This window comes from Nelusetta ayraudi, unplaced genomic scaffold, assembly GCF_046127955.1.
Source record: "Nelusetta ayraudi isolate G7.1 ecotype Tasmania unplaced genomic scaffold, CSIRO-AGI_Nayr_v1 ptg000016l, whole genome shotgun sequence".
Lineage (NCBI taxonomy): Eukaryota > Metazoa > Chordata > Actinopteri > Tetraodontiformes > Monacanthidae > Nelusetta > Nelusetta ayraudi.
The window spans coordinates 3,661,712-3,688,430 of NW_027466066.1; the positions used below are offsets into that span (position 1 = coordinate 3,661,712).

General features: G+C 44.0%; 3 protein-coding genes across 4 annotated transcripts; 1 reads left to right on the plus strand and 2 right to left on the minus strand.

The window, feature by feature from the left end:
- Positions 1-240: 240 nt before the first annotated feature.
- Positions 241-12,039, minus strand: slc6a16a (solute carrier family 6 member 16a). The gene is made up of 12 exons (XM_076023928.1): positions 11,760-12,039; positions 7,218-7,443; positions 6,965-7,122; positions 5,383-5,509; positions 5,130-5,305; positions 4,888-4,998; positions 4,563-4,804; positions 4,129-4,321; positions 2,811-3,012; positions 2,362-2,521; positions 2,081-2,243; positions 241-1,625 (listed from the first exon to the last, which is right to left on the minus strand). Exons 1-12 carry the CDS (start codon positions 11,760-11,762, stop codon positions 1,278-1,280), a joined length of 2,109 nt encoding a protein of 702 aa, XP_075880043.1. The 5' UTR covers positions 11,763-12,039; the 3' UTR covers positions 241-1,277.
- Positions 12,040-15,232: 3,193 nt separating this feature from the next.
- On the plus strand, positions 15,233-21,892 carry eps8l1a (EPS8 signaling adaptor L1a). Its single transcript, XM_076023933.1, has 14 exons — positions 15,233-15,522; positions 16,335-16,443; positions 16,560-16,609; positions 17,159-17,291; positions 17,996-18,084; positions 18,197-18,271; positions 18,360-18,508; positions 18,600-18,788; positions 19,072-19,180; positions 19,252-19,392; positions 19,500-19,644; positions 20,203-20,362; positions 20,677-20,809; positions 21,284-21,892. The coding sequence occupies exons 2-14, from the start codon at positions 16,335-16,337 to the stop codon at positions 21,371-21,373; spliced, it is 1,572 nt and encodes a 523-aa protein (XP_075880048.1). The 5' UTR covers positions 15,233-15,522; the 3' UTR covers positions 21,374-21,892.
- Positions 21,893-21,898: 6 nt separating this feature from the next.
- nme4 (NME/NM23 nucleoside diphosphate kinase 4) lies at positions 21,899-26,590 on the minus strand. Of its 2 annotated transcripts, XM_076023934.1 has the most exons (6): positions 26,572-26,590; positions 26,269-26,478; positions 25,054-25,184; positions 24,860-24,961; positions 23,920-24,032; positions 21,899-23,681 (listed from the first exon to the last, which is right to left on the minus strand). In XM_076023934.1, exons 2-6 carry the CDS (start codon positions 26,408-26,410, stop codon positions 23,561-23,563), a joined length of 609 nt encoding a protein of 202 aa, XP_075880049.1. In that variant the 5' UTR covers positions 26,411-26,478; positions 26,572-26,590; the 3' UTR covers positions 21,899-23,560. The 2 variants fall into 2 exon arrangements, with proteins under 2 accessions (XP_075880049.1, XP_075880050.1); XM_076023935.1 differs by lacking the exon at positions 26,572-26,590 and having other exon boundaries at positions 26,269-26,508.
- Between the last annotated feature and the right edge of the window lie 129 nt (positions 26,591-26,719).

Sequence of the window (26,719 nt, forward strand, 5' to 3'; positions counted from 1 at the left end):
GTGTGGAGGGGTAACGCAGCCCGCTTGGGGTCTTTGTCCTGGCCTGGCAAGTATGACAATGCAATGCTCAGCTTATTACTTATATGTATTATTTATACGTATTATTTATTCATAGCAACTCTTTGGTTAAAATGCTGTCATTAACGTTGCTCGTTTTTTCTCCTAAACGAGTCACAATAAAGAGCCAACACCCTGGCAGGCAGTTCTTGCCAATTCATTCCATTCAGATCATCATATAGCTCAGAAGATATTTTCAACTTTTATTTGGATAGAAAAAGTTGTCGGCTTCTACTCACTGATATTTGTAAAAATGTAATTGCTCCTTTTATCTTTGGCAAACATGAGGTCAAGGGCAGTTCTTTAAAGCAAAGGTTTACATTTCGCTTTTGAGGAACAGTTCATCAGATGATTATAAGCTATTACTATTGGCCATGCTTCACTTTAGAATTCCAATTTATACAAAATATACACATCAAGTAATCAAACATACATCCAAACATCAACCCGATGAAATCACAGCACAATATTTGGGAATTTAAACTGAAATAAAAGAAAATATAGGGTGAGAAACAGACTGACAGACCGACTGTCTGACAGACAGACAGACAGACAGATGGACACCCAGTTAGGTTGCTGCCATCTAGAGGTTTATTTATGCCCTCATCAATTACAGTAGAATACTGCTACACGTGTAAAAACATTGTTCTAGTCTAATGAGGTAAAACATTTCTTTCTTAAACGTAAAACAAGGTCATTTGAACAGACAAATCAGCATCTCTCACTGCGCATCCACACTGATTTAAAGCACATGTGAACACAAATGTGTGAGCCCGCATCCAGCCAGACGCACTTGCACCCACTCGACCCACGCCACGCACACGCCATCACAGTTTCATGGAGTAAAGTATATATATATATATTTCATGCAAATCCACTCTGCATTGAGCTAAAAACACTTGAAACTTGTGGAGAAAAAGCTGAGGAAAGCCTTTGTTTTCCTCGTTAATACCTCTTTTAGTTAACTCGCCGGACTCGCAGTCGCCTCTGTTTCGCGACCAAACGCACCCCGGAGACGCAGCCGCACCAAGTCTGCAGCGCTGCCGGCATTTGATTTATTTATTTTTTTAAACTTTTGATACACCTATGGCAATATAAACAGTCACGACCGTTTGAAAACAGCATAAAGCTTGTGGAGTATGATCATCGGTGTACCCCAAGGCTCTCATTTGACAAAGAAAGATTTTTGCCCGTCCTTTGCTCTTCCTCCCGTGCCACGCTCACACCCCGGTGTCCTCGTCCTCCTCGTCCTCCTCTTCCTGCTGCGGAAGGAGTCGGTACTGTTCGCTGGCGATCGGGAGGAAGACCGGCCGGGGATGAGGAGCGGAGTCCCCATCAGCCAGCGCCGGCCGGGGGGAGTCGGAGTCCAGCAGCTCTGCCGAGTTGCACTTTGTGTACAACTGGCGGTGCATCTCCTGCCCTCCTCCCGCCTCCCGGATGTCGTGGCTCCGGCGTCTCTTCAGCCAGGCGCGGGCGTAGCCGATGGGCACCGGCAGGCTGGCGAAAACGATGAGCATGACTATCATGGCGAGGGCCCAGCCGGGGTACTCCAGGGTCATCTCGGAGGCCTGGGGACGAGAGGGGGAGACGGTGCTCAGGACTTTATTTTGGAAAGATGTATTTGTGCATTTATTCAAATGAAAGGATTAGTTGGAAAATCAGTCAAGATGTGCTTAACGAGTATGGACCATTTTAGTTTAATAAAAAACATTTCCAATGTCTAACTAATTAAAAGTGATTGAGAGAATTTCAATTTCAATTTGTTAACTCTATTGTTTTGTTTTTAGAAATATTTACATTTTTGAGCAATTTTAAAGCATTCAACCTCCGTGATGATGAACCACATTCATCTAGACAACTCTCAAAGCCATTCCTTATGTCTTCAGCACATTCTGACTGATTTTAGTGCGCTTGGAGCATTCCAGTAGATTATTTCAAGACGCTGCTTGTAATGGAGTTCAATGCAGGAGTGAATCAGTGACCCGAAACAGAAAGAAACCGAAACTGTTCTCTGGTATCTTACTGTGTCCTGATTCCAGGCGGTGTACGTGGGCCCTTTAAAGACCATGCGCAACAAACTGGCTGCCAGCAGACCAATCATTGCCAGCGGGCACACATATTTCCACAGGTACTTGTAGATCACTGGGGGGCGCCATTTGAGCATGACTTCAATATCATCCAGGAAACTGCAAGTATGGTGGGGGGGGGGGGAAGTCAAACGCAAAAGATAACGATAAGACAAAAGTGAAACAACAGAGAGATGAAAAAAAAATTTTTTTTGGAATGAACGTCGTCACACGTTACCGATCTGTTCCATAAACCCACGCCACGCTGATGGCTTCAAAGATCACCACGATGACCAATGGGAGCGTTGCAGAGTAGTCGTCGAACATGGTCACAAAGTAGTTGCCCGAACGCTGGGTGAAGAGCAGCCCCAGCAAGAATCCCAAAGCACAGCTGGATACTAGAAAACAGGCGAGGAGGTCGGCGGTGTTAGCATAGCATTCTATTAAAAAAGAAAACATTACAACACTGGTATTAACCTGGAAGTTATTCTTATTTTTTCTCTTCTTTCTTAATCCTTTCAAGTCCAGTTGAGATAAGTCAAAGTCCAATTTCCAAACTGATGCTTAAATACAATTTCTGAAAAGGCAACTGAAGTAGATTTCGAGACGAGCAAGATGACAAAGTCATAGCAAGCCCATACACAATGAAAGTAAGATGGATTGGAGATTGGAGCTGTAGTGCTTTACCCGTGAGGATGGTTCTGTGGCGTCCCAGCAGGCTGAAATTGTCCATGAGAGGTGTGAGAATTCCCTGCATGGTCCCGAACATGGTGCTCAGGCCCAGGTTGAGCAGCATGAGGAAGAACAGCGTGGACCAGAAGGGGCTGGCAGGAAAAAGAGCCATCACTTCGGTGAAGGCAATGAACGCCAGGCCCGTCCCCTCAACGCCCTGCGCGGCAACAAGGACAGAGTGTCAGTAATTGTGGATTGGGATAGAAAGGGGGGGGGGGGGGAATGATTACCACTTTAAGAACAACAGCGTGTGATGACAACGAGAGTCGCAAGATTGTAAGAATTCTGCTGAGTGCATGGAGGCAGAAGCAGCTGACTGGTCCAGTCAGAAATGTTTTATTGTTCATGTATAATGAAGCTCCCCAGGCTCTGCTTGAAACAGTTTGTGACAGAAGATACAAAAGGGTTCCTGCTGCGGTGCATTCAAGTACTCTGTGCCCCCTGAACACGATCCACATGTTACTTCGGCACATTTTCTTTTAAATTAAAAATAAACACGGTCGGACAGTGTGACTTTGTGTCTTCAGTCTCTCCTTTCACACGTCCATCGCAGTATGGCTCCATACATCCAAAGACAGGCGTGGTACATGGTGTCCATATGTTTTGGCTCGCCAGCGCGCTTGACATGTTACAGTACCTCATGGATTCCTCAGGGTTCCTGGGAACCCGGGAACCCCCTGTCGGTTACTATTGTTGTTGAAATGTCCACCTCCCCGCGAGTGTCCAGCTACTCATAAAGCAACCTGCCGTGTTCCTGCTCCCTCCTACAGCTGTGTTCCTCCAGAGGAAACCCGAGGTCCATTTTTCCTGCTAGTTTAAAGGCCTTTTAGCATCAAATATGCGACAAGACTAAATGTTTCAGAGGCCTTTTACACGTTGGTGGTCAGTCAAAACAACACTTGCGATTAGTTCACTCTTTCTGGTTTATGCCATTATTTCTTCCGTCCAACTAACTAACTGGCCAATCACACAGCAGCGACCCAGGGCATTTAGGTAAGCTAAAACCAAGCAGGAGGCTGCAAACAGAGGGCTAAATATCAAGCATTACTGGATTACTTGTCCTACAAAGTTGCGCCACTGCAGTCTGGCTACAAAAATGAAGATCTGAAAACATGCATAGTGCAAGACCTTCAAAAGGCTGCTGGGAGACCATAGAAAGGCAACAGGAAGTCAAATAACCTCTGGTCACAACCAAAGTTCTGAAAAACGAACAACTCCTCCAACCTTAAAGTCAGTGACGGCGATAACGGTGTTGCAAATGCCAAATAGATACCTTGTTCATCTCCTCCTCCAGACTGCAGTCGGTGATGTTGGCGCCCACCAAGGAGCTGTGATGGCTGTACCACTCTCTGTATTCAGCGAGGGACACAGAGCTCGGATCCGTCGTGTTGATCCACGGCCAACCACGACTGAGCATGGGCTGGTACAATTCATCTGAGGCCAGGAGGTTTAGGAGGCCAAGGTTTCTAAAAGACAGTACAAAAAAAATAGTTTAACCATTTGGGTATATTATAGTCATTTATTATCATTATTACTTACGTTATTAAGTATATTTAACTTGTTTGGTTATCTTTAATTTGGTGAGAAATACAAATCTAAATGTTCCTTTGAAATGATAAGAATCCGTTATTTAAGGTATGAAGACTCATGGACCATTATTGTAACAAATGCAAAACACTCCACACACTTTGGCTGGTGTTTTCTTACTTGGCCACACAGCGCAACGCGATGGTCTTGGCACGGAACCCCAGGATGACGAAAACCACCAGCGTGGCCAACACGGACGTCATGAAGTTGATGCCGGAGACCATGATGGCGTCCCTGTGGCAATTGTTGTGGACCGGGTTGTAGGAGGAATACGCGATAACGGAGCCGTAGCCCAGTCCCAGGGCGAAGAAGACTTGAGTGGCCGCCTGACGCCACACCTGCACGTTCCCCCAGATTTCCACCTACGAAACGCGATGATGTGGCGCCCGTGACTTGGATTGAAACCAGATATTACAGAGACATAAACAAATAAACGCGTTCCTACTTTTGGATAGAACATATAGGTGATTCCATCCATGGCTCCGTCCAACAAAAGGCCTCTGATGAGGAAAATGAAGAGCACCACGTAGGGGAAGACGGAGGAGAAGTACATCACCTGAGGTTCGGATTGGGGGAAATTTAAAACAGTGGATTTTCCAGTGTACAGATGCAAGCAGAATACGCTTCCATGGCTTTTCTTTTATGCAACGACTGTTGTGGTGACAGAGACTAAGAGGCTTAATTCACCTTGGCAGAGGACTTGATCCCCTTGATCATAGCCAACGAGACGATGGCCCAGGCGGCCAATAAGCAGCCCGTCATGACGGGGTTGAACTCTCCCGATTCCTCGATGGAATTTGTGATGTTGAGGGCTTTGCGGAACCAGAAGTACGAGGTCGGCGATGAGCTTGCGCACTCTTTCACTATTGAGAGAGAAAAAACACTTTCACTTGAGCTCTCGGACCGCGGCTCTTCACCTCGTCGCCATGCGCGTCAGCACCTGTGTTGTTGGTGTTGGCATCAATCGGGCAGTGCTGCCACGGCAGAGGGTACTGGAAGGAATTGCCCAGGTAGAAGAGGCTCCAGGCGATGATGACGTTGTAGTAAAGGGCCACATAGAAACAGACCTGTCGGAGGAGGAGGAGTAGATGCATGTAACTTCTTGCATCCAATAGGAAAAAAGATACATTTTTAACAAGGTAGGTACATAGACATGTACACTACCAGTCGAACGTTTGCACGACCCCTGTGAATTGAATGCCTTCATGTCATTTCATTCTCATGACTATTGGCATTGCAGTTTCTCACTGACGGCATCAAAACTACGTATGAACACACATGGAATTATGTAGGAAACGATAAAAGTGTAAAATAAATCAAACACGTTTTATATTTAAATTCTTCAAAATTGTCACCTTTCATAAAAAGCACATTTGGACTTATTTAACATGTTTTTCATTGTTGCACAATTACATATATCTTGCTCATATATTTGATGTCTTCAGTATCTATTGCAGTGTACAAAGTTGTAAAGATAAAAAGAAAACGCATGAAAAGGTGACCAAACTTTTGACTGGTAGGGTATGTGTGATGAGTTTTATCGTAAATTCTTTTGAAAGTAGACATTTTTATTATCATCATCTATCATCATCTATTATGACGAATACACATTTTTCACAATGGATGCATGAAAAGACATTAAATCTCACTGATACCTCTGTCAGCCATGCCAGGCCGCCTTGTTTTTGTCCCCAAAGCATCACTTTAGCAGGAGACTACAACTAAACCTTTATGTTGGAGGCTTTAAACAGAGGGCTAATCTGTGCACGGCTACGAATCCAAGAAGAAGAAGAAGAAGAAGAAGAAGAAGGAGAAGAAAAAAAACAGATCCGAACACATCATTTTCGACCTCTTACGCATGCAGAACTTTTTAAAGTTATTATGAGGGTGCAGACATTTGGGCGTAAATGAGTTGTAACACCTGTATTGACAGAAAACTACCCAGGGGGGAAAAAAAAGTTTGTTTTTTCTTTTCAGACAAGAAGCCGAGCTTGGATAGAAATAAAAGGCGGGGTGTCCGAGCACACAAGGCACACATCTGTACGTCGTATGAGCACAGAAAGTTCCTGACCGCCGTGTTTACCTTGTCCTGTCCGTAGAGAAACGTGTTACGCAACAAACTGCCGGTGCTCCAGCACTCCGCCTCTCTGATTACAGTACGACACGGTGCTTTCTAGGCATTCGGCTTAGCTGCCATCTTTTAAGAACACGTCTTTGCGGAGATATGATAAAAGAGGCAGTGTGCATGATGGCTTTTTAACGACAAGACTGACGTCATCTGCGTATTTTGGAATCTTTTCACTCTGGGGTTCACATTCCCAGTGCTGACGACGGTGCTGTGAAAGAGCCAACCAGCCCTCTGAGCCGCAACAGACGTGCCAAGTTGGTATAAGTGACTGGAAATTAGTTTTCTGACCACTGAGTAAACAACTTCTTTTTATTTACGGCTTCCTCACTGCAGCTTCATTTTACAAAAGTTTCCATTTCAAGATTCATTTCCAAGCCTGAGCCCGAACGCTCACCAGGCAGCTGGAGTAGCCGATGCCGGCCAGCTTGGGCGAGATGTGCTTCCAGACGCCGATGCTGCCCTGGCGAATGCTCTGCCCGGCCGCCAGCTCCATGAAGAACAGCGGAACCCCCACAATCAGCAGAAGGAAAACATACAGCAGCATGAAGGCCCCTGGAGAGAAGAGGGGAATTTTTTCTTACAAAAACAAAAAAAAGACAAGCACAGACACAGTGGGCTGCAAACTGTCGGCGCTGAGAGACGCTCACCGCCTCCGTTCTGGTGGCAGAGGTACGGGAACCTCCAGACGTTGCCCAGGCCGACGCTGAATCCCACCTGGGCCAACACATACTGGATCTTGGAGTCCCACGCCGGGCGGTCCTCGTCAGACGCCTCTGGTCCGGCGGCGCCGGCGGCTCCCGTCAGCTGACTTTCAGACCGGCCCTCCCCCAGCCAGCCGCTGCTCTCTGTGCTGTCCAGCGGGGGTTTCTCAGTCTGGGTGTAAACAGAGGCAAAGAATGATTGAAATCCCGGTAGAGATTCCACCAAAATCAGACGTCCTGAAGGGGTTACCACTGTTTTGCTTCAAACCAAGTTTTTTTTGTTTTGTTTTTTTTTGTTTGGGGGGGGGGGACTGCAACCTACTGCAGCAACACGCGGTGTGTTAGTGTGCCTGGGGGGAAGGGGCTCAACAGCACTGACAGGGTTGTTTACAAGGGAAGAGAGTGTGAGTGTGTGAGTAATGCTAAGGCCTGCAAACCCCCCCCCCCAACTCCCTGCCCACACACACACACACACACTCCAACCTTCCATGTGAAAACACAATTGCGAGACACATGCGCGACCAAGTCATGCGGCACTGCCCATGATGACATAAACAAACAGAGCGAGGCGAGGAAAACAGAGACGGTGAGCGAATGACGAGTGTCAAACACTCTTTCTGACCCTCAGATTTGACTGACTTCAATGAGGTTGCCCTTGTATTGACCACAATTAACATAACAGCAATGTTTTTAATCATCCAATTTGGTGTAGACGGGTGAAGATGAGGCAACTTTTTTTGCTTTTTGCTAAGTTTTGGACTGAGATGACCTGGAAGACTGAGTACCTTCACAGACACCACGCCATTGGGATGAGCATGCCAACTTTGGGGGAATCCTGTGCCTAATGCACATGTTTTGTAATGTGGGAGGAAACCAGAGAATCCATGCAGACACAGGGACGAACATGCGACGCCCCAGTCCTGGGATTCGAACCCAGAACCTTCTTGTTATGAGGCGGCAGCGCCAACCGCAGCACCACTGCCGGCGACAAAGCCACACTTCAAAAATGTGGAGCACCGAGTCAAAATGATGAAAATACTGCCCAGATAAATGCTTTCCCTGACAGCAAAATATGGGTGAATCAACATTAGGAAATGATTCGGCAGAAACATTGAATAAACGTTGAAACCTGATACACGTTGAATCAACGTTGTGTTTTCAACCATAAGTGACATTACATTAATGTTGATTCAACCATCATCTAAATGATAATCTACATGCACATCTTAGTTGATTTTATATTGAATCAACGTTGATATAGTGTCGGTTGTGGTTGAAAACACAACGGTTATTCAACGTGTAAATCACCTAGCGCTTTTTGTACAGATTCAATGCCCAGGTTTCAATGTTTATTCAATGTTTCTACCAAGCCATTTTTCAACATTGATTCACCCATATTTTGCTATCTGGGTTATATTTAAAAACATTATCTCTGTTAAGTTCTGCCGGTCCATTGAGCTCAGCGTTAAATTTGATGCAAAATGCAAAACAATGCATATCAAGATCATCGGTTCACTCCTGAGCGACACACTGCAGGGAGTAAGCGGTATCCAAACAGTTTGGCATAAGCCAAGGCGCCTGAGGACATGACCTGGACGGTTTGTATGTGACAACACCGGTCCAAGATAGTGAGAACGGAAAATTACAGGGGCCGCATGACGCCGGGAAAAAGTTACGGCCGACCAACATTGGGGGCGGAATAAGTCACGTGATTCGAGAAACGCACTCGTGCGCGCGTTCACGCCTGGAGTGTGTGTGAGAGACAAAAATACGTGCGCACAAGAGGAGGGCAGGAAAGGAAGTAACCCTCGGCTGGTATTTTGGGTGAAGGTGGAATAGTCTTGGATGTCATGTGGGTGGAGGTGGGTGGGAAAAGACACTGACTGCAGGCAGGTTTAGATTGGCTCAAACTGTGGGTGGTGCATGTGTGGAGCATGGATTGGATTCAGTTAAGTAAAAGGCAGGTGGGAGCTTGGGGGGGAAAAAAACAACAACATAATAACGTGCTGATATGCTGAGTCGGGATTCATGAGTCATCAAAACGATTCATTTGTTCAGCAAAAATAAATGCTTAAGAAATTCAAAGGGAATCAGTCGACAACAAAACTTGTAGCTAATGTAACATAGCTTTGTTGTCTGTGACTCATTATTATGATGTGTACATTCTAAATTACTATTGTATTCTAGATCCATTTGATCTACATTTACGTATTGTTACTTTAGATTATATTTCATTTCCTATTCCCCTGTCTACTAGTTGTAAACTTTAACATTTCCTTGTATTAATAAATAATCAATAATTAATGTCTACACTATTCAGTTCAGTTCTAGAACCTGTACATTGTCCCTTAGCACAAACTCTAAAAAAGAAACACCCTCTCACAAGTTCTTAATACATGGAAAAATACCCAATAAACCCTTTTACTTCAATTCTGAGACCCGTTACAGTATCCAAACTCCACTACTCCAATCCACTTTTTCAATAAACAAATTCACGTTTCTGTACTTGCCTTAAATTATCTCCTTGCACCACAGCCCCTTTTCACAAACAACATGCGCACATAAATGGCATATGCACTTTTCTTCCCCATTGGTCTGTCAGTGGGGTCTATCTCTGGTTACAGTTGGGAAAGTGGTAGCCACACCTCAGCGTTCAGCAAAATGTTGTGCTGAAAGTGCAGCTTAACTCTTACTGGACTGGTTCCCTCCCAAAAATTGCTAGATTACAACTCCAATATTTTACTCTTTGTTACCGTAAAGCTTCTTCTGTAGTTTAGCAACGAAATATAACTACACTTCTTTTCTTCTTTACAAAACAAATCAATCTAGTTAACTTAGAATCCCAGCATATTAAAGCAGGTGTATCCATTTTTCTATCAATTGTTGTGTGTGTGTGTTTTTTTTTAATTCGACAATTTTGTTGAAGCTTCTCACATCTTTAATTTTAAGGAAATCCAACAATTTAATACCTATAATATAATACCATAATTTAATGTATGACTCTTGCGCAATGTCACTGGAACTGTCACTGTCACTTTTTGCTTTTAAACATGTTAAACTGTGGGACAATATGTGGTCTCCTTTCAGTTCATGTCTCGGGGAATACTTACTTTTTTTTTTTCAAACATGAGGGTATTTCTCTTTTTTTTTAAAACCACTATTTCAATAGGTTAAGCCCAAACATGCAGACATGCCAACCCTGGACAAACACAGAATAAAGCCCCTTTTCACTTATGCAATTCCTCATGTTACTGACTTCACGTCTGAGATGGTAACGGCAAAGCAAGTTAAGTCTCTTTGGCATGTTGGCTATTCGGGACAGCAGTAAATGTCAATAACTTTCACATGCTAGCTCAAGAATAAGGATTTGTGAAACTGCAACCGAAGCCAGTTTTCTCCTGATGGACGAAAGGGGCTCAAAAAGAGCTGTTATGTATTTTTTCATGCACTCTGACTCTGTCATCCAGCTATCATGCATAATAAACCTTCACCGTAAACTTTAACTGTAAAGTTTGTGCAGACCAACCATAATTTCCTCAAAAGTGACTGTTTTTCGTCAAGTTTTTTTTTTTTTGTTCATTTGACAAGTGACCACTTTAGTAAGATTTGACATGACATAACAGTGTTTAAAGCAAATAGCATTGCATTGGGGGAGTCTCACACTAATGTGTGAAGCGTCCAGGCGTGCATAATGCACCTCCTTGTGTTGCACTGCTGTCAGATCCCCGATGCGTGGGAATGACATTACCACCACAGACTGTCTCTGAGCCACGCGTACAAGCTCACAGTGACAGTCGTTGACCAGATGTGTTGCCGACGCAGCTCAACCGCGGATGTCCTGCTGTTTGACTTGGCTTGTCAAAAGCTACAGAAAGCGACAGGTGGCATCTTTTTGCCACTTTTGCTCGTGTCACTCAAGCATTGTGAGTTGGCCAGTGCAGATTAGCAAACATGTGTACACATCTGTAATAAATCAGACCTCAAGTGTTGTGTTGAGTTGTGCTGAATGAAATTCAATTACTTATGTATTGCTTTGATTGAACTTACTTAAAAAAAGAAAAAAAATATATATATATATATATATATATTTTTTTTAAGTATATGTATATATATATTCCTTTTTTTTTTTTTTAAACTGAGCTTACTTGAATGTTGCTTTTTAACTGAATTTATCATAACTTGGGGTTGAAACCGACAGGCTCTCCGGCGCTCTTGAACCAACGCAGCGTTACATAAAGTCAGCAGCAAAGCAGATTAATATCACGGTGAAGCAAACCGCGGCGTTAAAGCCTATTCATGACAGCTTAGGTCTGTGTTTCTAACCCTCTATGGAACGTATATGTTCGACACGCCGCCTGAGAACACTTGCAAGTTTACGAAGAAAGGAAGAAAGGGGAAAAGGAGGAGGAGGAGGGAGACGCAGGGAAACGAATGCAAAGCGACGAGAAAGAAAAGTGCATTGCAGTGGAAGGTTTGCTGGAAACATACCATGCTGACAGCACGGTCCCACTGCACAGGAGTAGAGTTTCCCGACCCGCGGCTCCACTGTGCTTCGCTTCTCCGCCAAGTCTTCTCCCCCGCGTCCGCACGTCAAGCACGCACGACTTCTAAACCTAAAGTCCTGAACGCGGTCCGACTCAGAAGTCTTTAACGCAACTTTTTTTTTTTTCTTTCTTTCTTCTTTTGACAACTCACCGCCACGTTTTCCCGTCTGGGCACCAACTAAACTCCACTTTGCCTTCGTTCGACGCCAGCCCCCCCCCCCAAAGTGGTCAAGAAGGCGAAGTGGCTGGGAGCAGTTGTAACCAATGGGGAGGCGGAGGGGGCTGGACGGCCCTACCCTAAACACGCAGCGGGGCTGGGCGCCACAGGGGCGCACATGGCTGGATGTGTGTTTACCCTCTTGGATTGACCGCAACGGATTTATCTGCAGTGTGCACAGAAGGAGGAAGGAGGCGAAGTGGCCAAGAACTTCAGTTTCGGGTCTTCATGGAGGAGCAAAGCACTGTTTACTGCACGCAGCTCAGTGCAGCTCATACAGTGTTAAAACACAAGCTGCATCAGTTTTTCCACTCAAGGGGTTCGTTTCTACGCTATCACATTTACTGCTGTGGTCTGGTGTTATCAGAACGTTGATAATGACCCATTTGCAACAATCCCGCCTTTACGACATGAATGGGTAAGACACCAAGAATAATGTACCCATTGATCCAGGGTTCAATCCCAGACTGGGCCAAACCCGAAGACTATAAGGCCTTGTTAAGACTGCCAGACAGAAGAAGTAGAAAACAGCAGTCCCTGGACAGAGGAGGAAACTCATTGGCTCATCAGTATGTGGGGAGAGAGCTCCATTCAAGCCAAGCTACAGGGCATGCATCGCAACAAGTGCTGCTGTCGCAATGATATGACGTCACACACTACACGCTATGCTGGACGACGCCTCCACTTCGACGTCGTTGCTACAGCAACCTGTCAAATCGGTCAATAATGTGGCCAGGTCTGAACAGAGCCAGATCCCAATTGGACACTTGCTTAAAACAGTGTGGACAGTCAGCCCTAAAAATCGGATTTGGAATCAGATTTGCCTGCAGTCTGAACGCAGCCTAAGTGGCGCCCATTGACTCCCCTCTTGCCATTCAGCGTTTAAGGTCAGACTGGCAGGGATTTGATTACCTACTGAGGTCAAATGCGAGGGGCAAATACAATGACCATCTCAATGCTCTGACATCACATCAGAATAGGGACTTGGCAGCCAGTGGCGATGCTGTATCTCACCAATCCATGAGCGAACCCCACCCTCCTGGAGGACACTGCTGTCCTCGCAGTACCAGGGTAACCACAGACCAATTTGGCGAGATCCTGACTGAGGACCGGGAGTCATTCCGTAGCAAAAATTGCGAAAAAAAATAAATAAATAAATAAATAAATAAAATAAAAAAACATTTTTAGCTAAACATTCAGTATATGGTCAACAGTCATAACTTGTAGTACATGCAAGCATATTATTAAGACAGATTTAAACACTGGTGTAAAGAGGAGATGTTGCCAATTGATACCAAACTGAATTAATTCAATCTATAAAAAAAAGTTTGTGTGTGTGTGTGTGTGTTACTGCCTCCCATTTATTATGTGCTACTCTCACTTGTTGTATCAGCACTACATACTAAACTCAAGACAATATGAGCAAACTATTAGGCAACAAGCAGCAGCGTTAAAACGCAGCGGTACTAAACAAATTAGTTGTAAATCATCTGCCACCTGTTGGCTAAAAATAGCCTATTGACTGTATATAGAACAGCATGCCCTTGGGCCTAAATTCTGAGAGTAAAGCTGCTCCCCCCAGTGGAAGGAGAATGCCACGATGACCATTTTATACGCCGGCAAGGGGCACCATATCGGAACCCACTGTTATGTAATAGTAAAACATATGGTCACTGTGGTATTTGTCTCACACTTGACTGTATTCTGGAAGGAGCGAAACATGTTATCCGGAAATATAAATTTAACTTGTTGGAGAGTGACATTTTGGTCCTTTCAACAGCAAGAAACAGACATTTTTGAATGAACTATATAGATCAATATCCTGTAATGGTAGCTGGACAAAACAAGCATTCTCCAAACACTTGATTCTTACATATATGTATTTAGACAGTGACCTGGTAACCTTTTCAGTGATCAAGGCAGAGAGGATGTCTGACCAATAACAACCACTTGGTGTCTCTGGTCGCCAACAGTTTTGAATGTCCTTGCTGTAAAGGCTGGGTAACCAGTAGTGGTAAAGTGGTTGGTAATAAGCAGTGAAGAGGCAGCAGGACCGGTTATTATCATAAGCCGTTTAATGCGCGGTCATGGTGTCACATTAAAAAAAAAAAAAAAAAAAAAAAAAACACTGTTTGGATGAATCATGTGCCCCGAAGATTGCAGATGATGTTGTTGACACTCTGCAAATCTTTTTTTTTCTCCCCCCTCATCACCAAATTCAATGTTTTTGTATTAAAAAGCATTGAAGGTTCATTATCAGCATCAATATATTGAACAATCAGTATCACCACTATCAATAATGCCATCAATTATATTGATAGAACTGATTTGATAACCACTTCCAGTTTTGTTGTCTTGGTATGTCTGTGGTAATTATGGTATATTGACCTTTTCATGCAAGGTGTTGAACTGACCTTGACAGATCTGACAACTGCTTTACGTTCATTGTCCACATCATCGAAATCTCTTTGCAGCGGTGTCCTCTATCTGTGCATTTAGAATTACTAAAACAAAAATGGTGTGATTTGACCAGTCCCTTGCACGTTGGGAAAAGAACAGAAAGAACAAAAAAAAATACTGAGAGTAGCTTTGCAAACTGCTTTCAAGTAGAGCTCCCGAAGAAAATTAGTCAGCGTCAGAACTCATCATGACACACATTCCTGAATTCAATGCCCCTCGTGGGCAAAAATGTCTGTTGCTTAAGAGTCTTTGTATTTGTGTAAGCCTTCAGACTTTATTTGTTCAGAGGTATTTTCCTGAAACAAATTATAATTTAAAATAGGCTGATGTTCTAATCTCTGAACCAGCGTGCGTTTGCTTGTACATATTTTCATGTAATCAATTCATCTCCTCCAAACACATATCTGGAAACTGGAAACAATGTGAGAACAACAACAACAGTGAGGTGTTCGATGAAAACAGAGATAATTAAGAATAGCTTCTGGTTTTGGGGTTAAAAGAAAGAAGAAAAAAAAAGAAAAGCAAAAAAAAAAGCCCAAATCTATTTCAACAAAACACACATCTTTTGATCCCTTTTCTTCACATTGCTTTTAAAAATTCAAACTCATTTCCAGAGCATTTAATATCCGGGCCTTCCCCTGACTGTTGCGAGTTACATAATCTTGAGCGAAACTAGACGTTTGAGTTTGAGCAGCTTTTGCATTACATTTCTCAAATGGCATTAACCCCATGGCACCAGCCACAGGCGGTTGTTGACAGAAATTCCTGTCGCAAGAAAGGAGAACCTCACAGAGAGTGGTTCGGGAGCGTCTGCGTGTGTGTCTGTGTAAACTGCAGCATTGGAGTAGGAGTGAAAGCGCCGCAGATTATCTGCGCAAGGAAAGCCGGACTTGTTTTTCTTGTTCCTCCCTGCATGTCTCAAGAAGGTGGGACGTCCTCCCGCAAACTCGCTCAGTGTGCACACAACTCGGCAGGCTGGAGGATTGTTTCCTTTTCCCGGGATCGAAAACGCACGGATCAAAGTTAAAAGGTACAGTGGCGTATGTGCGTTTCTCTGTCGGTTACATTATGTAGGGTGCCTCTGTGTGTGTGTTTGTGTGTGTTGGGTGTGAGAGTGCGAGGAGCGCGAGTTCAAGGCGGGTGCACCTGTCATGTGAGGCCTTAAATGTTTGGCAACATCTTGCCGGGGCAGGTTGGAATATCTTGAAATTTGCTTGGGCACAGAAGCCTGCGTCAGCTTATTCATTTTAAGTGGAGGGTTTGAAATATCCATATATATATATCAATATATATTGATATATACATCAATATATATTGACATATATATATATATATATGTATATGTATATATATACATATATATATATATGTATAAATATCAATATTTGTTGAGATGTAAGAAATCACAGATGAAAGGCGGAAAGAACAGAGGGCGTCTCAGGAAGAGGCTAAGCTATGGGCAGGGAAAGCATGTTATCTTGTGCTGCCACCGCTGTTGTTTTTTTTTTAACATTTTGCCATGGGGGCAGCTGCCCTAACGCGCATAGCTGCTGATGATAGTGGTTTTTCCTGTCGTGTGGATCTACTTCCCAAGTGTGCGGGAGGTGCAGTCGGCATTCTCGCAAACCGCCTGCGGAATGTGCCGATCTGAAGCTAACATCTAGATCTGGCATCTGGCAACCCGAAAATTAGAGCTGCTCCGTGGCTCAAGGTTGAGAGGCAAGAGAGGGCTGAGATTTTGCAAGGGTGGCAAAATCAGTGTGTGTTTAAAGGCTCAGGGAATCAATGACATGCGTGCGTGGAAAGGGTCATTTCGGTGTGTTTGCGTTTTGCACACGACAGATGTCGGCGCCACCTCCGGTTGCTCGAAGGCAGTCGGGCATCCAAGTCATGCTGACTCAAGGGGAGCAGCCTCTTCCCAGCCTGCCCATCTACCCAAATTCTGCAAAAGGTACCAACACACAAACATTTTGTCACGTCTCATTGCCAGTCAGACATTCCCGCTTGATCTTGATTTTCTTGAACACCCTTTTTTCCCCCTCCACCTCCCCACCCCCGCTGGCTCAGAGAATGGTTCCAACGGGGAGGCAAACTTCACATCTGCGCAGAGAGAAGTGGTATGTGGGTGCATAAATAGTTGAGATATTCATCCTTGCAATCAGAAACTTGAAAGGAGCAACGATCTTGGTGTCAGGTGACATGGCAACCTGTCAAAAGCGCAACATCTAAGTGCAATTACCCATGAAGTTCCTGTTGCATACTTGCATACTGCCCAAATGCACAACCCTGACGTAATGCCACGGCATTATGCTGTGAGAGCTCGAGTGACTGTGGTTTTGTTTGAAGCCTTTACGGGGCACTCAGTGAAACAATTGAATATTTTAAAATGTAACTTCTAGAGTGCCAATAGTTTACGTAAGATTATTTTTCATCAGTGACTTTTAGAAATTCCAAGAAGTTCAGTCAAATTCAGTCAAAGGGGTTTGCATACACAGTAACTCAGTAGATTCTCAACCCCATCAACAATGTGGTGGGAATGTGAGAAAGAGGAAATTAAAATATGGTTCATCAATTTATGGATAGAAAGAAAAATGTCTTGTCGCCCTGTGGATGTGAATGCATTCAATCCAGTTTGTGGCTCATTAGTCAGGTCATGTGTCCATCAGGAGATTCTGAACCACTGCTTTGACGATGTGGAGCGATTCATGGGGCGCTTGCAGCAGACAGCTGAGGCCCAGACTATTCTCAGCCAGAAAAAGAAGAAAGGAAGCAAGAAGAGCAAGAAGGGCAACCAAGACAGTAAGACAATTTTTTTTTGTTGTTGTAATTTTTGAAGTTTCAATAATGGGTTTTAAAAAAGTCATTGCTTTATCGTCCATTCAAAAGCGTTTAAAAATGAATTCACACGTGGTATCAAATGAATTTTTGCACCATTCATGAGCTACGAGCCATCGCTCTGATCTTTAGGTGCGGACAGCCAATATAAAAGAAAATTATGAAATGTTTAGAGGTGTGGACACGATTAAAGTGTTTGCTCTGACTTGTCTGCACCCTTGGGTGTCAAAGCCACAAGTGTCTTCCAAGCTCTGTCGCCAGAGTGACGAGGCGTGATCATTCTAGTCCAAAGCTTTTTCTTTTCCTTTTTTTTTTTCAATGAAAGCCAGTTGAACGCAATTAGGATCAACAATAAAACAGCCGATGGAGCTGCTGTTAGTCACTGCCGAGGCTGATTTTTTTTTTCTGGGACTGCTTGCTGAAACATGCATAGAGAAAAATGCTTCACTTTTGTTTTAAAAACTTCACTCGAGTGATTATTTTTTTGTTTCTGCTCATATACTTCAGCAAAGGTAATGTGTGTCGAATTCAAATATGACACTCACACCCACTCCTCTATTCTCCTATTACAAAATGAGCCACTTTGTAAAGGATGGCACAGCTTACATCTGCATTAAGTTCAGGCAAGATTACTGCTGCTCACTGCTTTTTCTTTGTCATGTATGCAGACGATTTGTTGACTCTGAAGGCCAGTCCCCCGTCAGAAGAAGAATTTGTGGATATATTTCAGAAGATCAAGTACTCCCTCAGTCTGCTGGTGAGATTAAACCACAAATAAGGATACATTGAAAAACACTATAATACTATTATTATTTCAATGAAAATGCATTGACTGAAAATATACACAAATCTATTTTTGCTTCATTTAGGCACGACTCAAGCCGTATATTACGCAGCCGAATGCACCTGAGTTGGTGCATCCCGTCTTTGTGCCCCTTGACCTGGTGGGTTTGTTTTGTGGACCAAACCGCTTGGCGTCTCCCACTCTTTTTCCCCTTTTTTGTGACACCGAGTGCCGCTATGCTCTCGCAGATGGTGAAAACCACCCGAGGACCAACCATGGCCGCATCCGTGGACAGTCCGGCCATGACGGCCGGCGCCGTTTCCTTTCTCCAGGAACATCTGAACAACGGGGAAAAGGCACTGTGGTCGTCGCTGGGGCCCAACTGGACCTTGCCCAGGTCTGTGTGCGTTAACATTTTGCAAATCGGCCTCCACCCGCCCCAATTGTGTCACGTTGCCCTGACGAGGTCCTCTCGCACTCTGTCCCAGTTCCAACGTGAGCCCGTCCGCTCCTCTGTATTCGCCCGTTTTCCTGGATGGCTGGAAGCCACAGGCCTTTGACTCAAGTGGGCGGCCTTTGGAAGATCCCATCGAGTCAGAGCACAAACAAGACGCGTTGCGGGAAAGTAGGACAGAGCAAAGTTCGAGCAGCTCAGCTCACTGCGTCCCTGATGAAGTGTAAGCCTGATATCGCATTTTAATGGTATTTATTCTGAAGCTATTCAGTTGTGGAAAGGTGACATTACTGTCACTGCAAACAAGATGTTGCCATTAAAATGTCACTGCTGTTAGTGCTCAGAGCCACAGAGTGAACACGTTAGCTTTTGGAAATTTAGCCTGTACACTCTTGCCTCTTTTGGAATTGTTGCTTTGGCAGCTGTTGAAAAAACACCTTAAACCCCTGTTGTGTCGAAAACGAATTCCATTATGTCGCACGTGACGTAACCGTTCTGTGTTTTAGAGATGGAAACAATCTGCCGCCAGAAGGTGAAAGGCTGTACTGCTGCAGCTATGACTTTGTGGCGCGAAACAGCAGTGAGCTGTCAGTGCTGCAGGGGGAAACCCTAGAGGTATGTCACTGGCGACACACCCACGGGCTTAAACGCGTTCTTCCAATTGGCGAATGGTTTGTCCGCTTTAGGTGATCGAGTCGTCAAAGCGCTGGTGGAAGTGTCGGAACAGCTACGGCCAGATTGGATTTGTTCCCTTCAACATCCTGGAGCCTTTGTCTGCGCTGAACAGCCCTGCGGAAGACAACGCAGTGGTACGCACAGAGTCGAAGGTACAGCAATATACATTTTGGGAGTATTGCGTAGATGTTTCTGGGCATCCATATCCCATCGCCTTAGTTCTGCCACCCAGTCTCAAATGTGTCTTTTTCCACTATAGAGAACAGCTCTGACTCCGCGGCCACGGTACTTCTCCTACGCTCCACCAAGCCCAGACGGGATGGGCAGCCCTGTCACGAGCCCACTGAGGCCGAAGAGCATGGTGTTACCATCTTCGCCCTTGCTGGGAGACAGTGGTGACAAAGGTGCCACGTTTTAGTGCAACGCAGAGAGGGGGGGGAAGTTGGGATATGAAAACTATCAAAACGAGTGGATCGCAACTTTTGATTCCTTCAAATTTTGCACAAAACCACAAAGTCAATCCAAAGAGATCGGTTGAGCACGTCGATCGTAAACAAATGGATGAAGGCCGCTGTTAACGGCCAAATACATACTATGAATTAATCACATTAACTTTTTAGAAAGCAAATACCTGAATTGAAATCAGCTTGATATTGTGCTATTGCTATTAGTATAGTATGTTATCTATATAACATACTGTGCTAGGCGATGCCATTTGGGAAAAGATTCAGATTTTTTCATTTTGCTACTCTTTGATGTGGAGTTGCGATTAATTACTGTTGTAATCGATTAATCTATTGATTATTTTCTGCTACTTCACTGATTAATCGATGGTTTGAACTGGCAAACAAAAGAGACAATACAACCCCTGCATGTTATGCTGTACCGCACTGTACAACACCCTTAGCAATCAATGTTCCTCTTTGCTCTCCTCCACTCTCTCTCTTCGTTAACGTTCTCAGTCCTGATAATGAACGACGAGCTTCTAAAGCGGCTGGCAGAGAAAAGAGGCTCATTCGTCCGGGCGGCTCCTCGCACGGCCAACACTTCCGTCCCACTGAACTACCGCTCGCTCCCTGCTGAGGTGGAGGCCTGGCTTACCAGCAAGGGCTTCAGTCAAGAGTTGAGTGAACACTAGTTAAGGAAACCCAGTTTTAAGCATCATTATCATCGTTATTATTACACCACCTATACAGCACATATATATTTCATGCGTAATCTCTGAAATTTTACTGCACCGTTTGCCCCAAATTCAATGTAACGTCATTCATGGCTAATGTTTATGTATTGCAGCATAAGTGTTGCAATAGACTGTAATCTCCAAATAGACACTCCAATTTGCGCAAAGTGTCTATTTGGGTGAACTTTCCACCAGACAAATATCTCAGAGACCCAGACAGGCACCCACAGTGACTGTTGCTTTCTTCCCCTCTCAGGACAGTTGACAGTCTGGCCATTTTAACTGGAGCGCAGCTTTTTTCCCTGAGCAAAGATGAGCTTCGTGCAGTCTCGCCAGAGGAGGGTGCAAGAGTTTACAGTCAGATCATGGTCCAGAAGGCCCTTCTGGAGGTTTGTACTCTGGCGTTCATGATTAATTTGTGTCCGTGTTGTAAGACTTGGGTCTGTGTGCTCAGCCGTTGTGTGTTCAACCTTGGCGTCTGCGCAGACATGCGTCAGTTTTCCACCCTGTTAATGACCTACATTCACTAAAATGTATTTATTTGTCAGTTTAAATGCCCTAAAGTGCACAACAGATCAAACAGAAGCGGGTCAATGGCCTCAGTGATTGGACCACAGTTATCGGCATAGCCTTCCTTCCTTGTCATACGGTGGGATTCTTCACTGGGTGTGTTTTATTTTTCATCGTCTCAGCAGAGTCATTAGTTTAAAATGTGGCCAGGCAGACATGATAATTAGGTGTCGGCCGACTGTCAGTTGTTTTTTTTTCACGCCTTTAAATTTATGATCGGGGAAATAAAAGCTAAACGCTTGCACTGTTATTTCCCCATCACGCAAAACTTCCCTGTCCCTGGTCTGTCGCAGGATGTGAAAAAGGTGACGGAACTCGAGAAAGCGATGGAGAAGCAGAAGCTGCGGATGAGCCTGAAATCGAAGAGTGAGGCGACTGTGTGACTGACGGCTGCCTGCGACCCAGGCGGAAATCTATGTAGAATACACGGCTGGATGCGGTGACACGGGATTCCTGCGCGCACCTGGCGTGCCGTTGCGGACGGATCTGAATCCGGCTATGACCATCAGTGCTTGTTGCTTGTGTGCTCCAGATGGCTGACAGACAGAAGCAGGCTGCAATAATAATACAGGCAAAGCAAGTCAACCACTTGTGACTATTACCGTCATATGGCAAATCGTTTTGAAACATTATTAACAGAAGTTTTACAGATGTTATTTTGATAACAGCTTTTATATTTGTATCGTCTGTGCATATTTGTTTGGGGCCCCCTTAAAAATGGACGATGGTGCATTTAAAAGGGGTTTAAACTGGGTTAATACATTTAAAATATATGTAATATATTGGGTTCAAGCAGTGTGTGAGACACAAAAATAAACCCAGCTTCATTCGTCAGCAACAATAGACTGGAATCTACGTTTTAGAGCTGTAAAGGTGCAATACGTCAAAAAGCAACAACTCAACTTGACTGTCTGTTGCAGTGTTTTTATTGTTGCACATCAACTCATGATAGAACAACGTGGCTTGATGCTTTGCATGGAATTAAAATCAAAAGCAGCTCTCCGTTATTTACCGTAAATAAACACAAAAGAAAAACTGCAACCGATATGTATATATTCTTTTGTATGTTCATTAATAGACAACATGGTTTTTAAAATCATTATAGGCATTTTCCATAAACTGACTTTTAAAAAATTCTGAAAATTTTCACATAAATAATTGCAGAACTCATTCAAAGCAACGGGCAAACTGAGGTCTCAGTCGTTCCAAAGCTCCAGAACAGCAGGCGGTGGTAAATCATTGTTACACAGTTGTGTGCAGCACCAACATTTTCTTGAGAACGCTCACAATCTCAGCACCAGCACATTGAAAGGATGAGATTCACCCAGAGTGAACGTTCCTAGTGCAGGAACTTTTTAACTTTTTTTTTTTTTTTTTAAGCTTATGCTCAACTAATGTGGGTGCATGTCTGGTGAGCAACAATTATTGGTATATTGGTCACAGTATTATTATATATGTTGCAGCAGATTTAGACCAAGGTGAGAGATCCTTGCAGTTTTAGTATTTTTTAGTGTTTAGTTTCAAAAAAAATTATCATAAGATGAGGACACAAAGTCAAGCTGAGAATCATTTTCCAGAAAGGAAAGCACACACCATCACCACAGCTATTGATGCAGTTATACTGTCGCGTATGTAATTTCATTAAGCTGATAACAAAGGCTCATTTTTGTGATGAGAAATGTATGTGAGGCTTACATAATCACATTAGTTGTTAGATAAATGCATCATGTTAAGCAGTACAGGTACTACCCGAAAAATTAGAATATCAAGTAAAAGTTGTTTTATTTTGGCAATTTAACATAAAAGATTAAACCAACTAATTTTATTGAGCCATTACACGCAAATTGACATCTCAAGCAGTTCCTTGCTGTAACTTTGCTGATTAAGATTTTCAGCTTATTAAAACCACAAACCCACAACCTCAGAAAATTATTATAAAATTTGAGGGGTTTTTTTTAAGCTGCAAGACCTGATCCGCAAAATCCAAAGAAATAAAAACTTGGAATATATTGATTTGCATATTATTCGTTTATATAATATGTCAAATTCACCTTTTAAGTTGAATTGCAGAAGTACAACAACCTTTTCAGGATATTCTAATTTTCTGGGTAGTACCTGTAGATGTTCGGAATGCAATTCGGTATTATTAAAGAAATGTCAGATTCAATCAGACAAATAAATCTAAAAAATATATTAAACACATTAAAAAAAAATCCTTCTTTAAATGCGACAATGAGCCACTAATCACATGCACCTTAGTCACAATTATTCACATTACAAATCCAGATGGAATGCTGCCGAACTGCAAAATGCAGACGTCATTTTAAAACCAATCACAAAGTTGTTATACCACGGCTGATAAGCGAAAGAACTTCATTGTATCATATATGGTCTCAGTCGTTAAAGGAACAGATCAGAAACTCAGTTTCCTGTTTTTAGGTCACTTACTGAGGTGGTAATTATTTGGTAAGAACTTTCAAACCTGACTCGGCGGTTTAGTCAGCAGCGTCCGACTGACCAGTGAGCAGCAGGAGAGGAGGGAGGGCGCGACACTGCGTCCCTCGGCGTCCTCAGTCCTCGTAAGTGCTGGCGTGGTCGCAGCAGTCCCAGCTGAGGAGTTCCGGCCTGCGAAACCACAGCTGGATCTCTCGCAGCGCCCCCTCAGGTGAATCGCTGGCATGAACCACATTTCTTCAGAGGAGAAAGGTGAGATAAGATATGTCGAGTCCTTATCGTCCCACAACGGGGGAATTTTGCAAAATTGAAACATCTGCAGATTTTAGATGCATATTACGTCCAATACAACTTGGATAGCACAGAAAATTACACACGCAGCTGTTGGGGTGACCTGATGTGGTTCAGCGGCTTTTGTCATGCGAGTATTTTGTCTTAAAGATCTCCAAGTCATCAAATCTAATGCCGAAGCTACCTGCTGACATGAACACTGAAATCTCCTCTGACCGTCCCAGCTGGGGCTTCGGCTGGGTTCGTGTGCCCCACCATCGTGCGCGATGACTGGATCACATTGTGTCCCTCCCATACCTACGGGGAAAAAAAGAAACAACACAAGCCATGAGAGAGTATTCACAACTTTTTCAGTATATGCCTATCAATATAAACATAACACAAAAAGTAAGGAAATTCGTGTTTGGTAGATTATTCCTTTGTTGTAACAATGCTTATTGGAAATAAATATTATGTCGTTGGTAAGCCTGTTCATTCCCCTTTAAAATGGTGCCACACTTGTAAGGAACATGCATTTGTGGGGTGAGCAGTAGACCTGAGTATTTGGGTTGCGCCCCTGAAAAATGTGACAAATCTTCTCTGCCGAGTCACAAACAGCTAATTCTGGTGTTGCTATAGATTTTTTTGAGCTTCTGGTAGCCCCAGGTGTTGCCAATCAGGTGCCTGATTGGCAACACCTGTGCCAATTATTTTGATGTGGCCCAGGTGCTGCCAGCCTGATTGGCAGCACCTGTGGAGTTAGGGTTGTGGTTATAGTTCTTCCACACGCTACTGAGGCTCCTGTTTGTTAAACGAATAAATTGTTAGTTACCAATTTGTCTTGTTTCTTCAATTTTCAATCACCCAATGCACCAAGCAAGAGTCAATGGCAGAATAAGCTGTTTGACTCAGCTGAGAAGATTTGTCACAACCCAGATACTTAGCTCTGTCGCTCGCCCCTCAAATGCAAGTTGCTTAATAGTGTGGCACCATATAAAGAGGAATAAACCGGCTTTCGAACAATATAATATTTATTTCCAAGAAGCATTGTTACAACAAAGAAATAATCTACCAAACACAAATTTCCTTACTTTTTGCGTTACGTTTAGAAGGTGTGGAAAAGAGAGGAACAGAGTCTCCCTCACCATGACAACCACGGGCCCTGACGTCATGTAATCCAGCAGCTCGGGGTAGAAGGGCTTCGTCCTCAGCTGGCAGTAGTGGTGAGACAGCAGATCCTCGGACACCTTTCACAGCAAAAAGGACAAGCGACGGTTGAGAAGGAAATAAAAAAGAGTTGCAGAGCTGAGGCCAGATGTGCGTTTGGCTTGAAGCCCACCTGCAACATTTTCAGGCCGACCATCTTGAAGCCGCGCCGCTCGAACCGCTGTATGACCTGGCCGACGAGGCGCCGCTGAACCCCGTCTGGCTTCACGACAATCAGGGTCCTCTCCCTCTGGCCTGCAACCCCTGCAGACACGCGTGTTGTGAGGCGCCAGTATACAAAAAGTCTCTTGATCAGTGGGGGGTCAAACTCAAATACACAGTGGGGCCAAATTGTAAAACTTGGACAAAGTCTCAGTCCAACATTGTAACCTTTTTTCTTTAGCGGCACATGTGCCATATAAATATGGCCCGCCGGCTGTAGTAGTCATTCAATATTGCCTCGCCACACCGGCCAAATATAGTTAGACTGCGGGCCAAATTTTGCCCGCGAGCCGGAGTGTGACACCTATGCTCTCGATCAGGCGTGGGCAAAATACGCCTCGGGGCCCGTATGCGGCCATTTAAGCTTTTTAGTCCAGCCCGCCGAACTTGAAGAAGAATAAAATAGCTGTATTTCATCCATTTTTTCAGTGTTTTAAGAGTCATTTCAATAAAGAGCTAAACGCTTCAAAGACATATTTTGTTGCAGAGCTTTTGTTCATTTTCAATAGCACAATTTCTACATATTCCATGATATACATTTTTTCCCCTATGAGGTGGGTCACCAAAACACTGCTGATATAAGTTGTCCATGGCCTGCGACACCATTCATTCATTCATTCATTCAGGGGCATTTAATGAATGAGTGCACGCGCCCCATTAGGCTGCGCATCGCGCACGTGACGCTCTTGGACTGAATCTCAAGCGCTGAGAAATGAATGAAAGAAAGAAAAACAACAACTACAACCGGGGGATTTAATCCGGAGGTGTCAGAAGGTGATCGACTGTTCCGCGAGGTTGACGGCACAGTTCAGCTCGGCTCTGCGCTCCCCGCCAGGTTTCACGCACACACACAAACACACACCGCCTCCACTCTACTATCTGATGAGCTTCTAGCCCAGTTCCAGTTCATGACCTCGTGCGGTCGGTGGAAAAACAAGAACAAAAAACAGGCTCGCTTTGAAACTTCTCCCAAGTTTTTTTTCTTTCTTTTTTTTTTTTTTTGATGACGACCCACAGACCGATATAGTCCTTGAGCTCGGCGTTATTTCTTAATTGTTGTTTTTTTTTTTTTGCAATGCAAAAACAAGGAACGTGCAAATCAAATCAACAACGAAATAATACTCACCGGACGAACTCCGTTGTTGCCAGGCAGATCTGTGAGCACGAACCAAAGCGGCGGAAGCTCCAAGCAGCGGTGTTTGCGCGCTGCCCGCATCCAGGTGTTGGAGAAAGGCCCTAAAAACGCACCGCTGCAGCAACGCGACCATGTTTTCTCTCTCTCTCTCGCTCTCTCTTTTTTGATGTGGCACTGACAGCAGCCCAGGAGAGAAGTCAGCTGTGGTCACACAAAACTCACGAGTCATCCCCCCTCACCACCACCCTCTTGACTGTCACTCCGCATTTGCCCTTTTTTTCCAAGTAGACTGACCAAAGTTTGTCTTCTCCTTCCTGTTGTGCTCCAATTGGTGTCGCTGTTTTTCTATCAACATGTGAAAAGAATGAATTTAAATGTGTTAAATTTCTCTGCAAACAAATACTGAACGATTCTTGTATAATTCTATTAATATATATATATA

Excerpts from the sequence above, each read along its gene's own strand:
- slc6a16a (XM_076023928.1), bottom strand. Across the intron at positions 5,510-6,964 it reads TCGGCTACTCCAGCTGCCTG|GTCTGTTTCTATGTGGCCCT; the intron begins GTGAGCGTTCGG and ends CTCCTCCGACAG. Across the intron at positions 1,626-2,080 it reads CCGCCTGGAATCAGGACACA|GCCTCCGAGATGACCCTGGA; the intron begins GTAAGATACCAG and ends TCTCGTCCCCAG.
- eps8l1a (XM_076023933.1), top strand. The coding sequence starts at position 16,335 with ATGTCGGCGCCACCTCCGGTTGCTCGAAGGCAGTCGGGCATCCAAGTC. Across the intron at positions 16,444-16,559 it reads CTACCCAAATTCTGCAAAAG|AGAATGGTTCCAACGGGGAG; the intron begins GTACCAACACAC and ends CCGCTGGCTCAG. Across the intron at positions 18,509-18,599 it reads CCCAACTGGACCTTGCCCAG|TTCCAACGTGAGCCCGTCCG; the intron begins GTCTGTGTGCGT and ends ACTCTGTCCCAG.
- nme4 (XM_076023935.1), bottom strand. The coding sequence starts at position 26,506 with ATGACTCGTGAGTTTTGTGTGACCACAGCTGACTTCTCTCCTGGGCTG. Across the intron at positions 25,185-26,268 it reads GCAACAACGGAGTTCGTCCG|GGGTTGCAGGCCAGAGGGAG; the intron begins GTGAGTATTATT and ends GCGTGTCTGCAG. Across the intron at positions 24,962-25,053 it reads TCGGCCTGAAAATGTTGCAG|GTGTCCGAGGATCTGCTGTC; the intron begins GTGGGCTTCAAG and ends TTGCTGTGAAAG.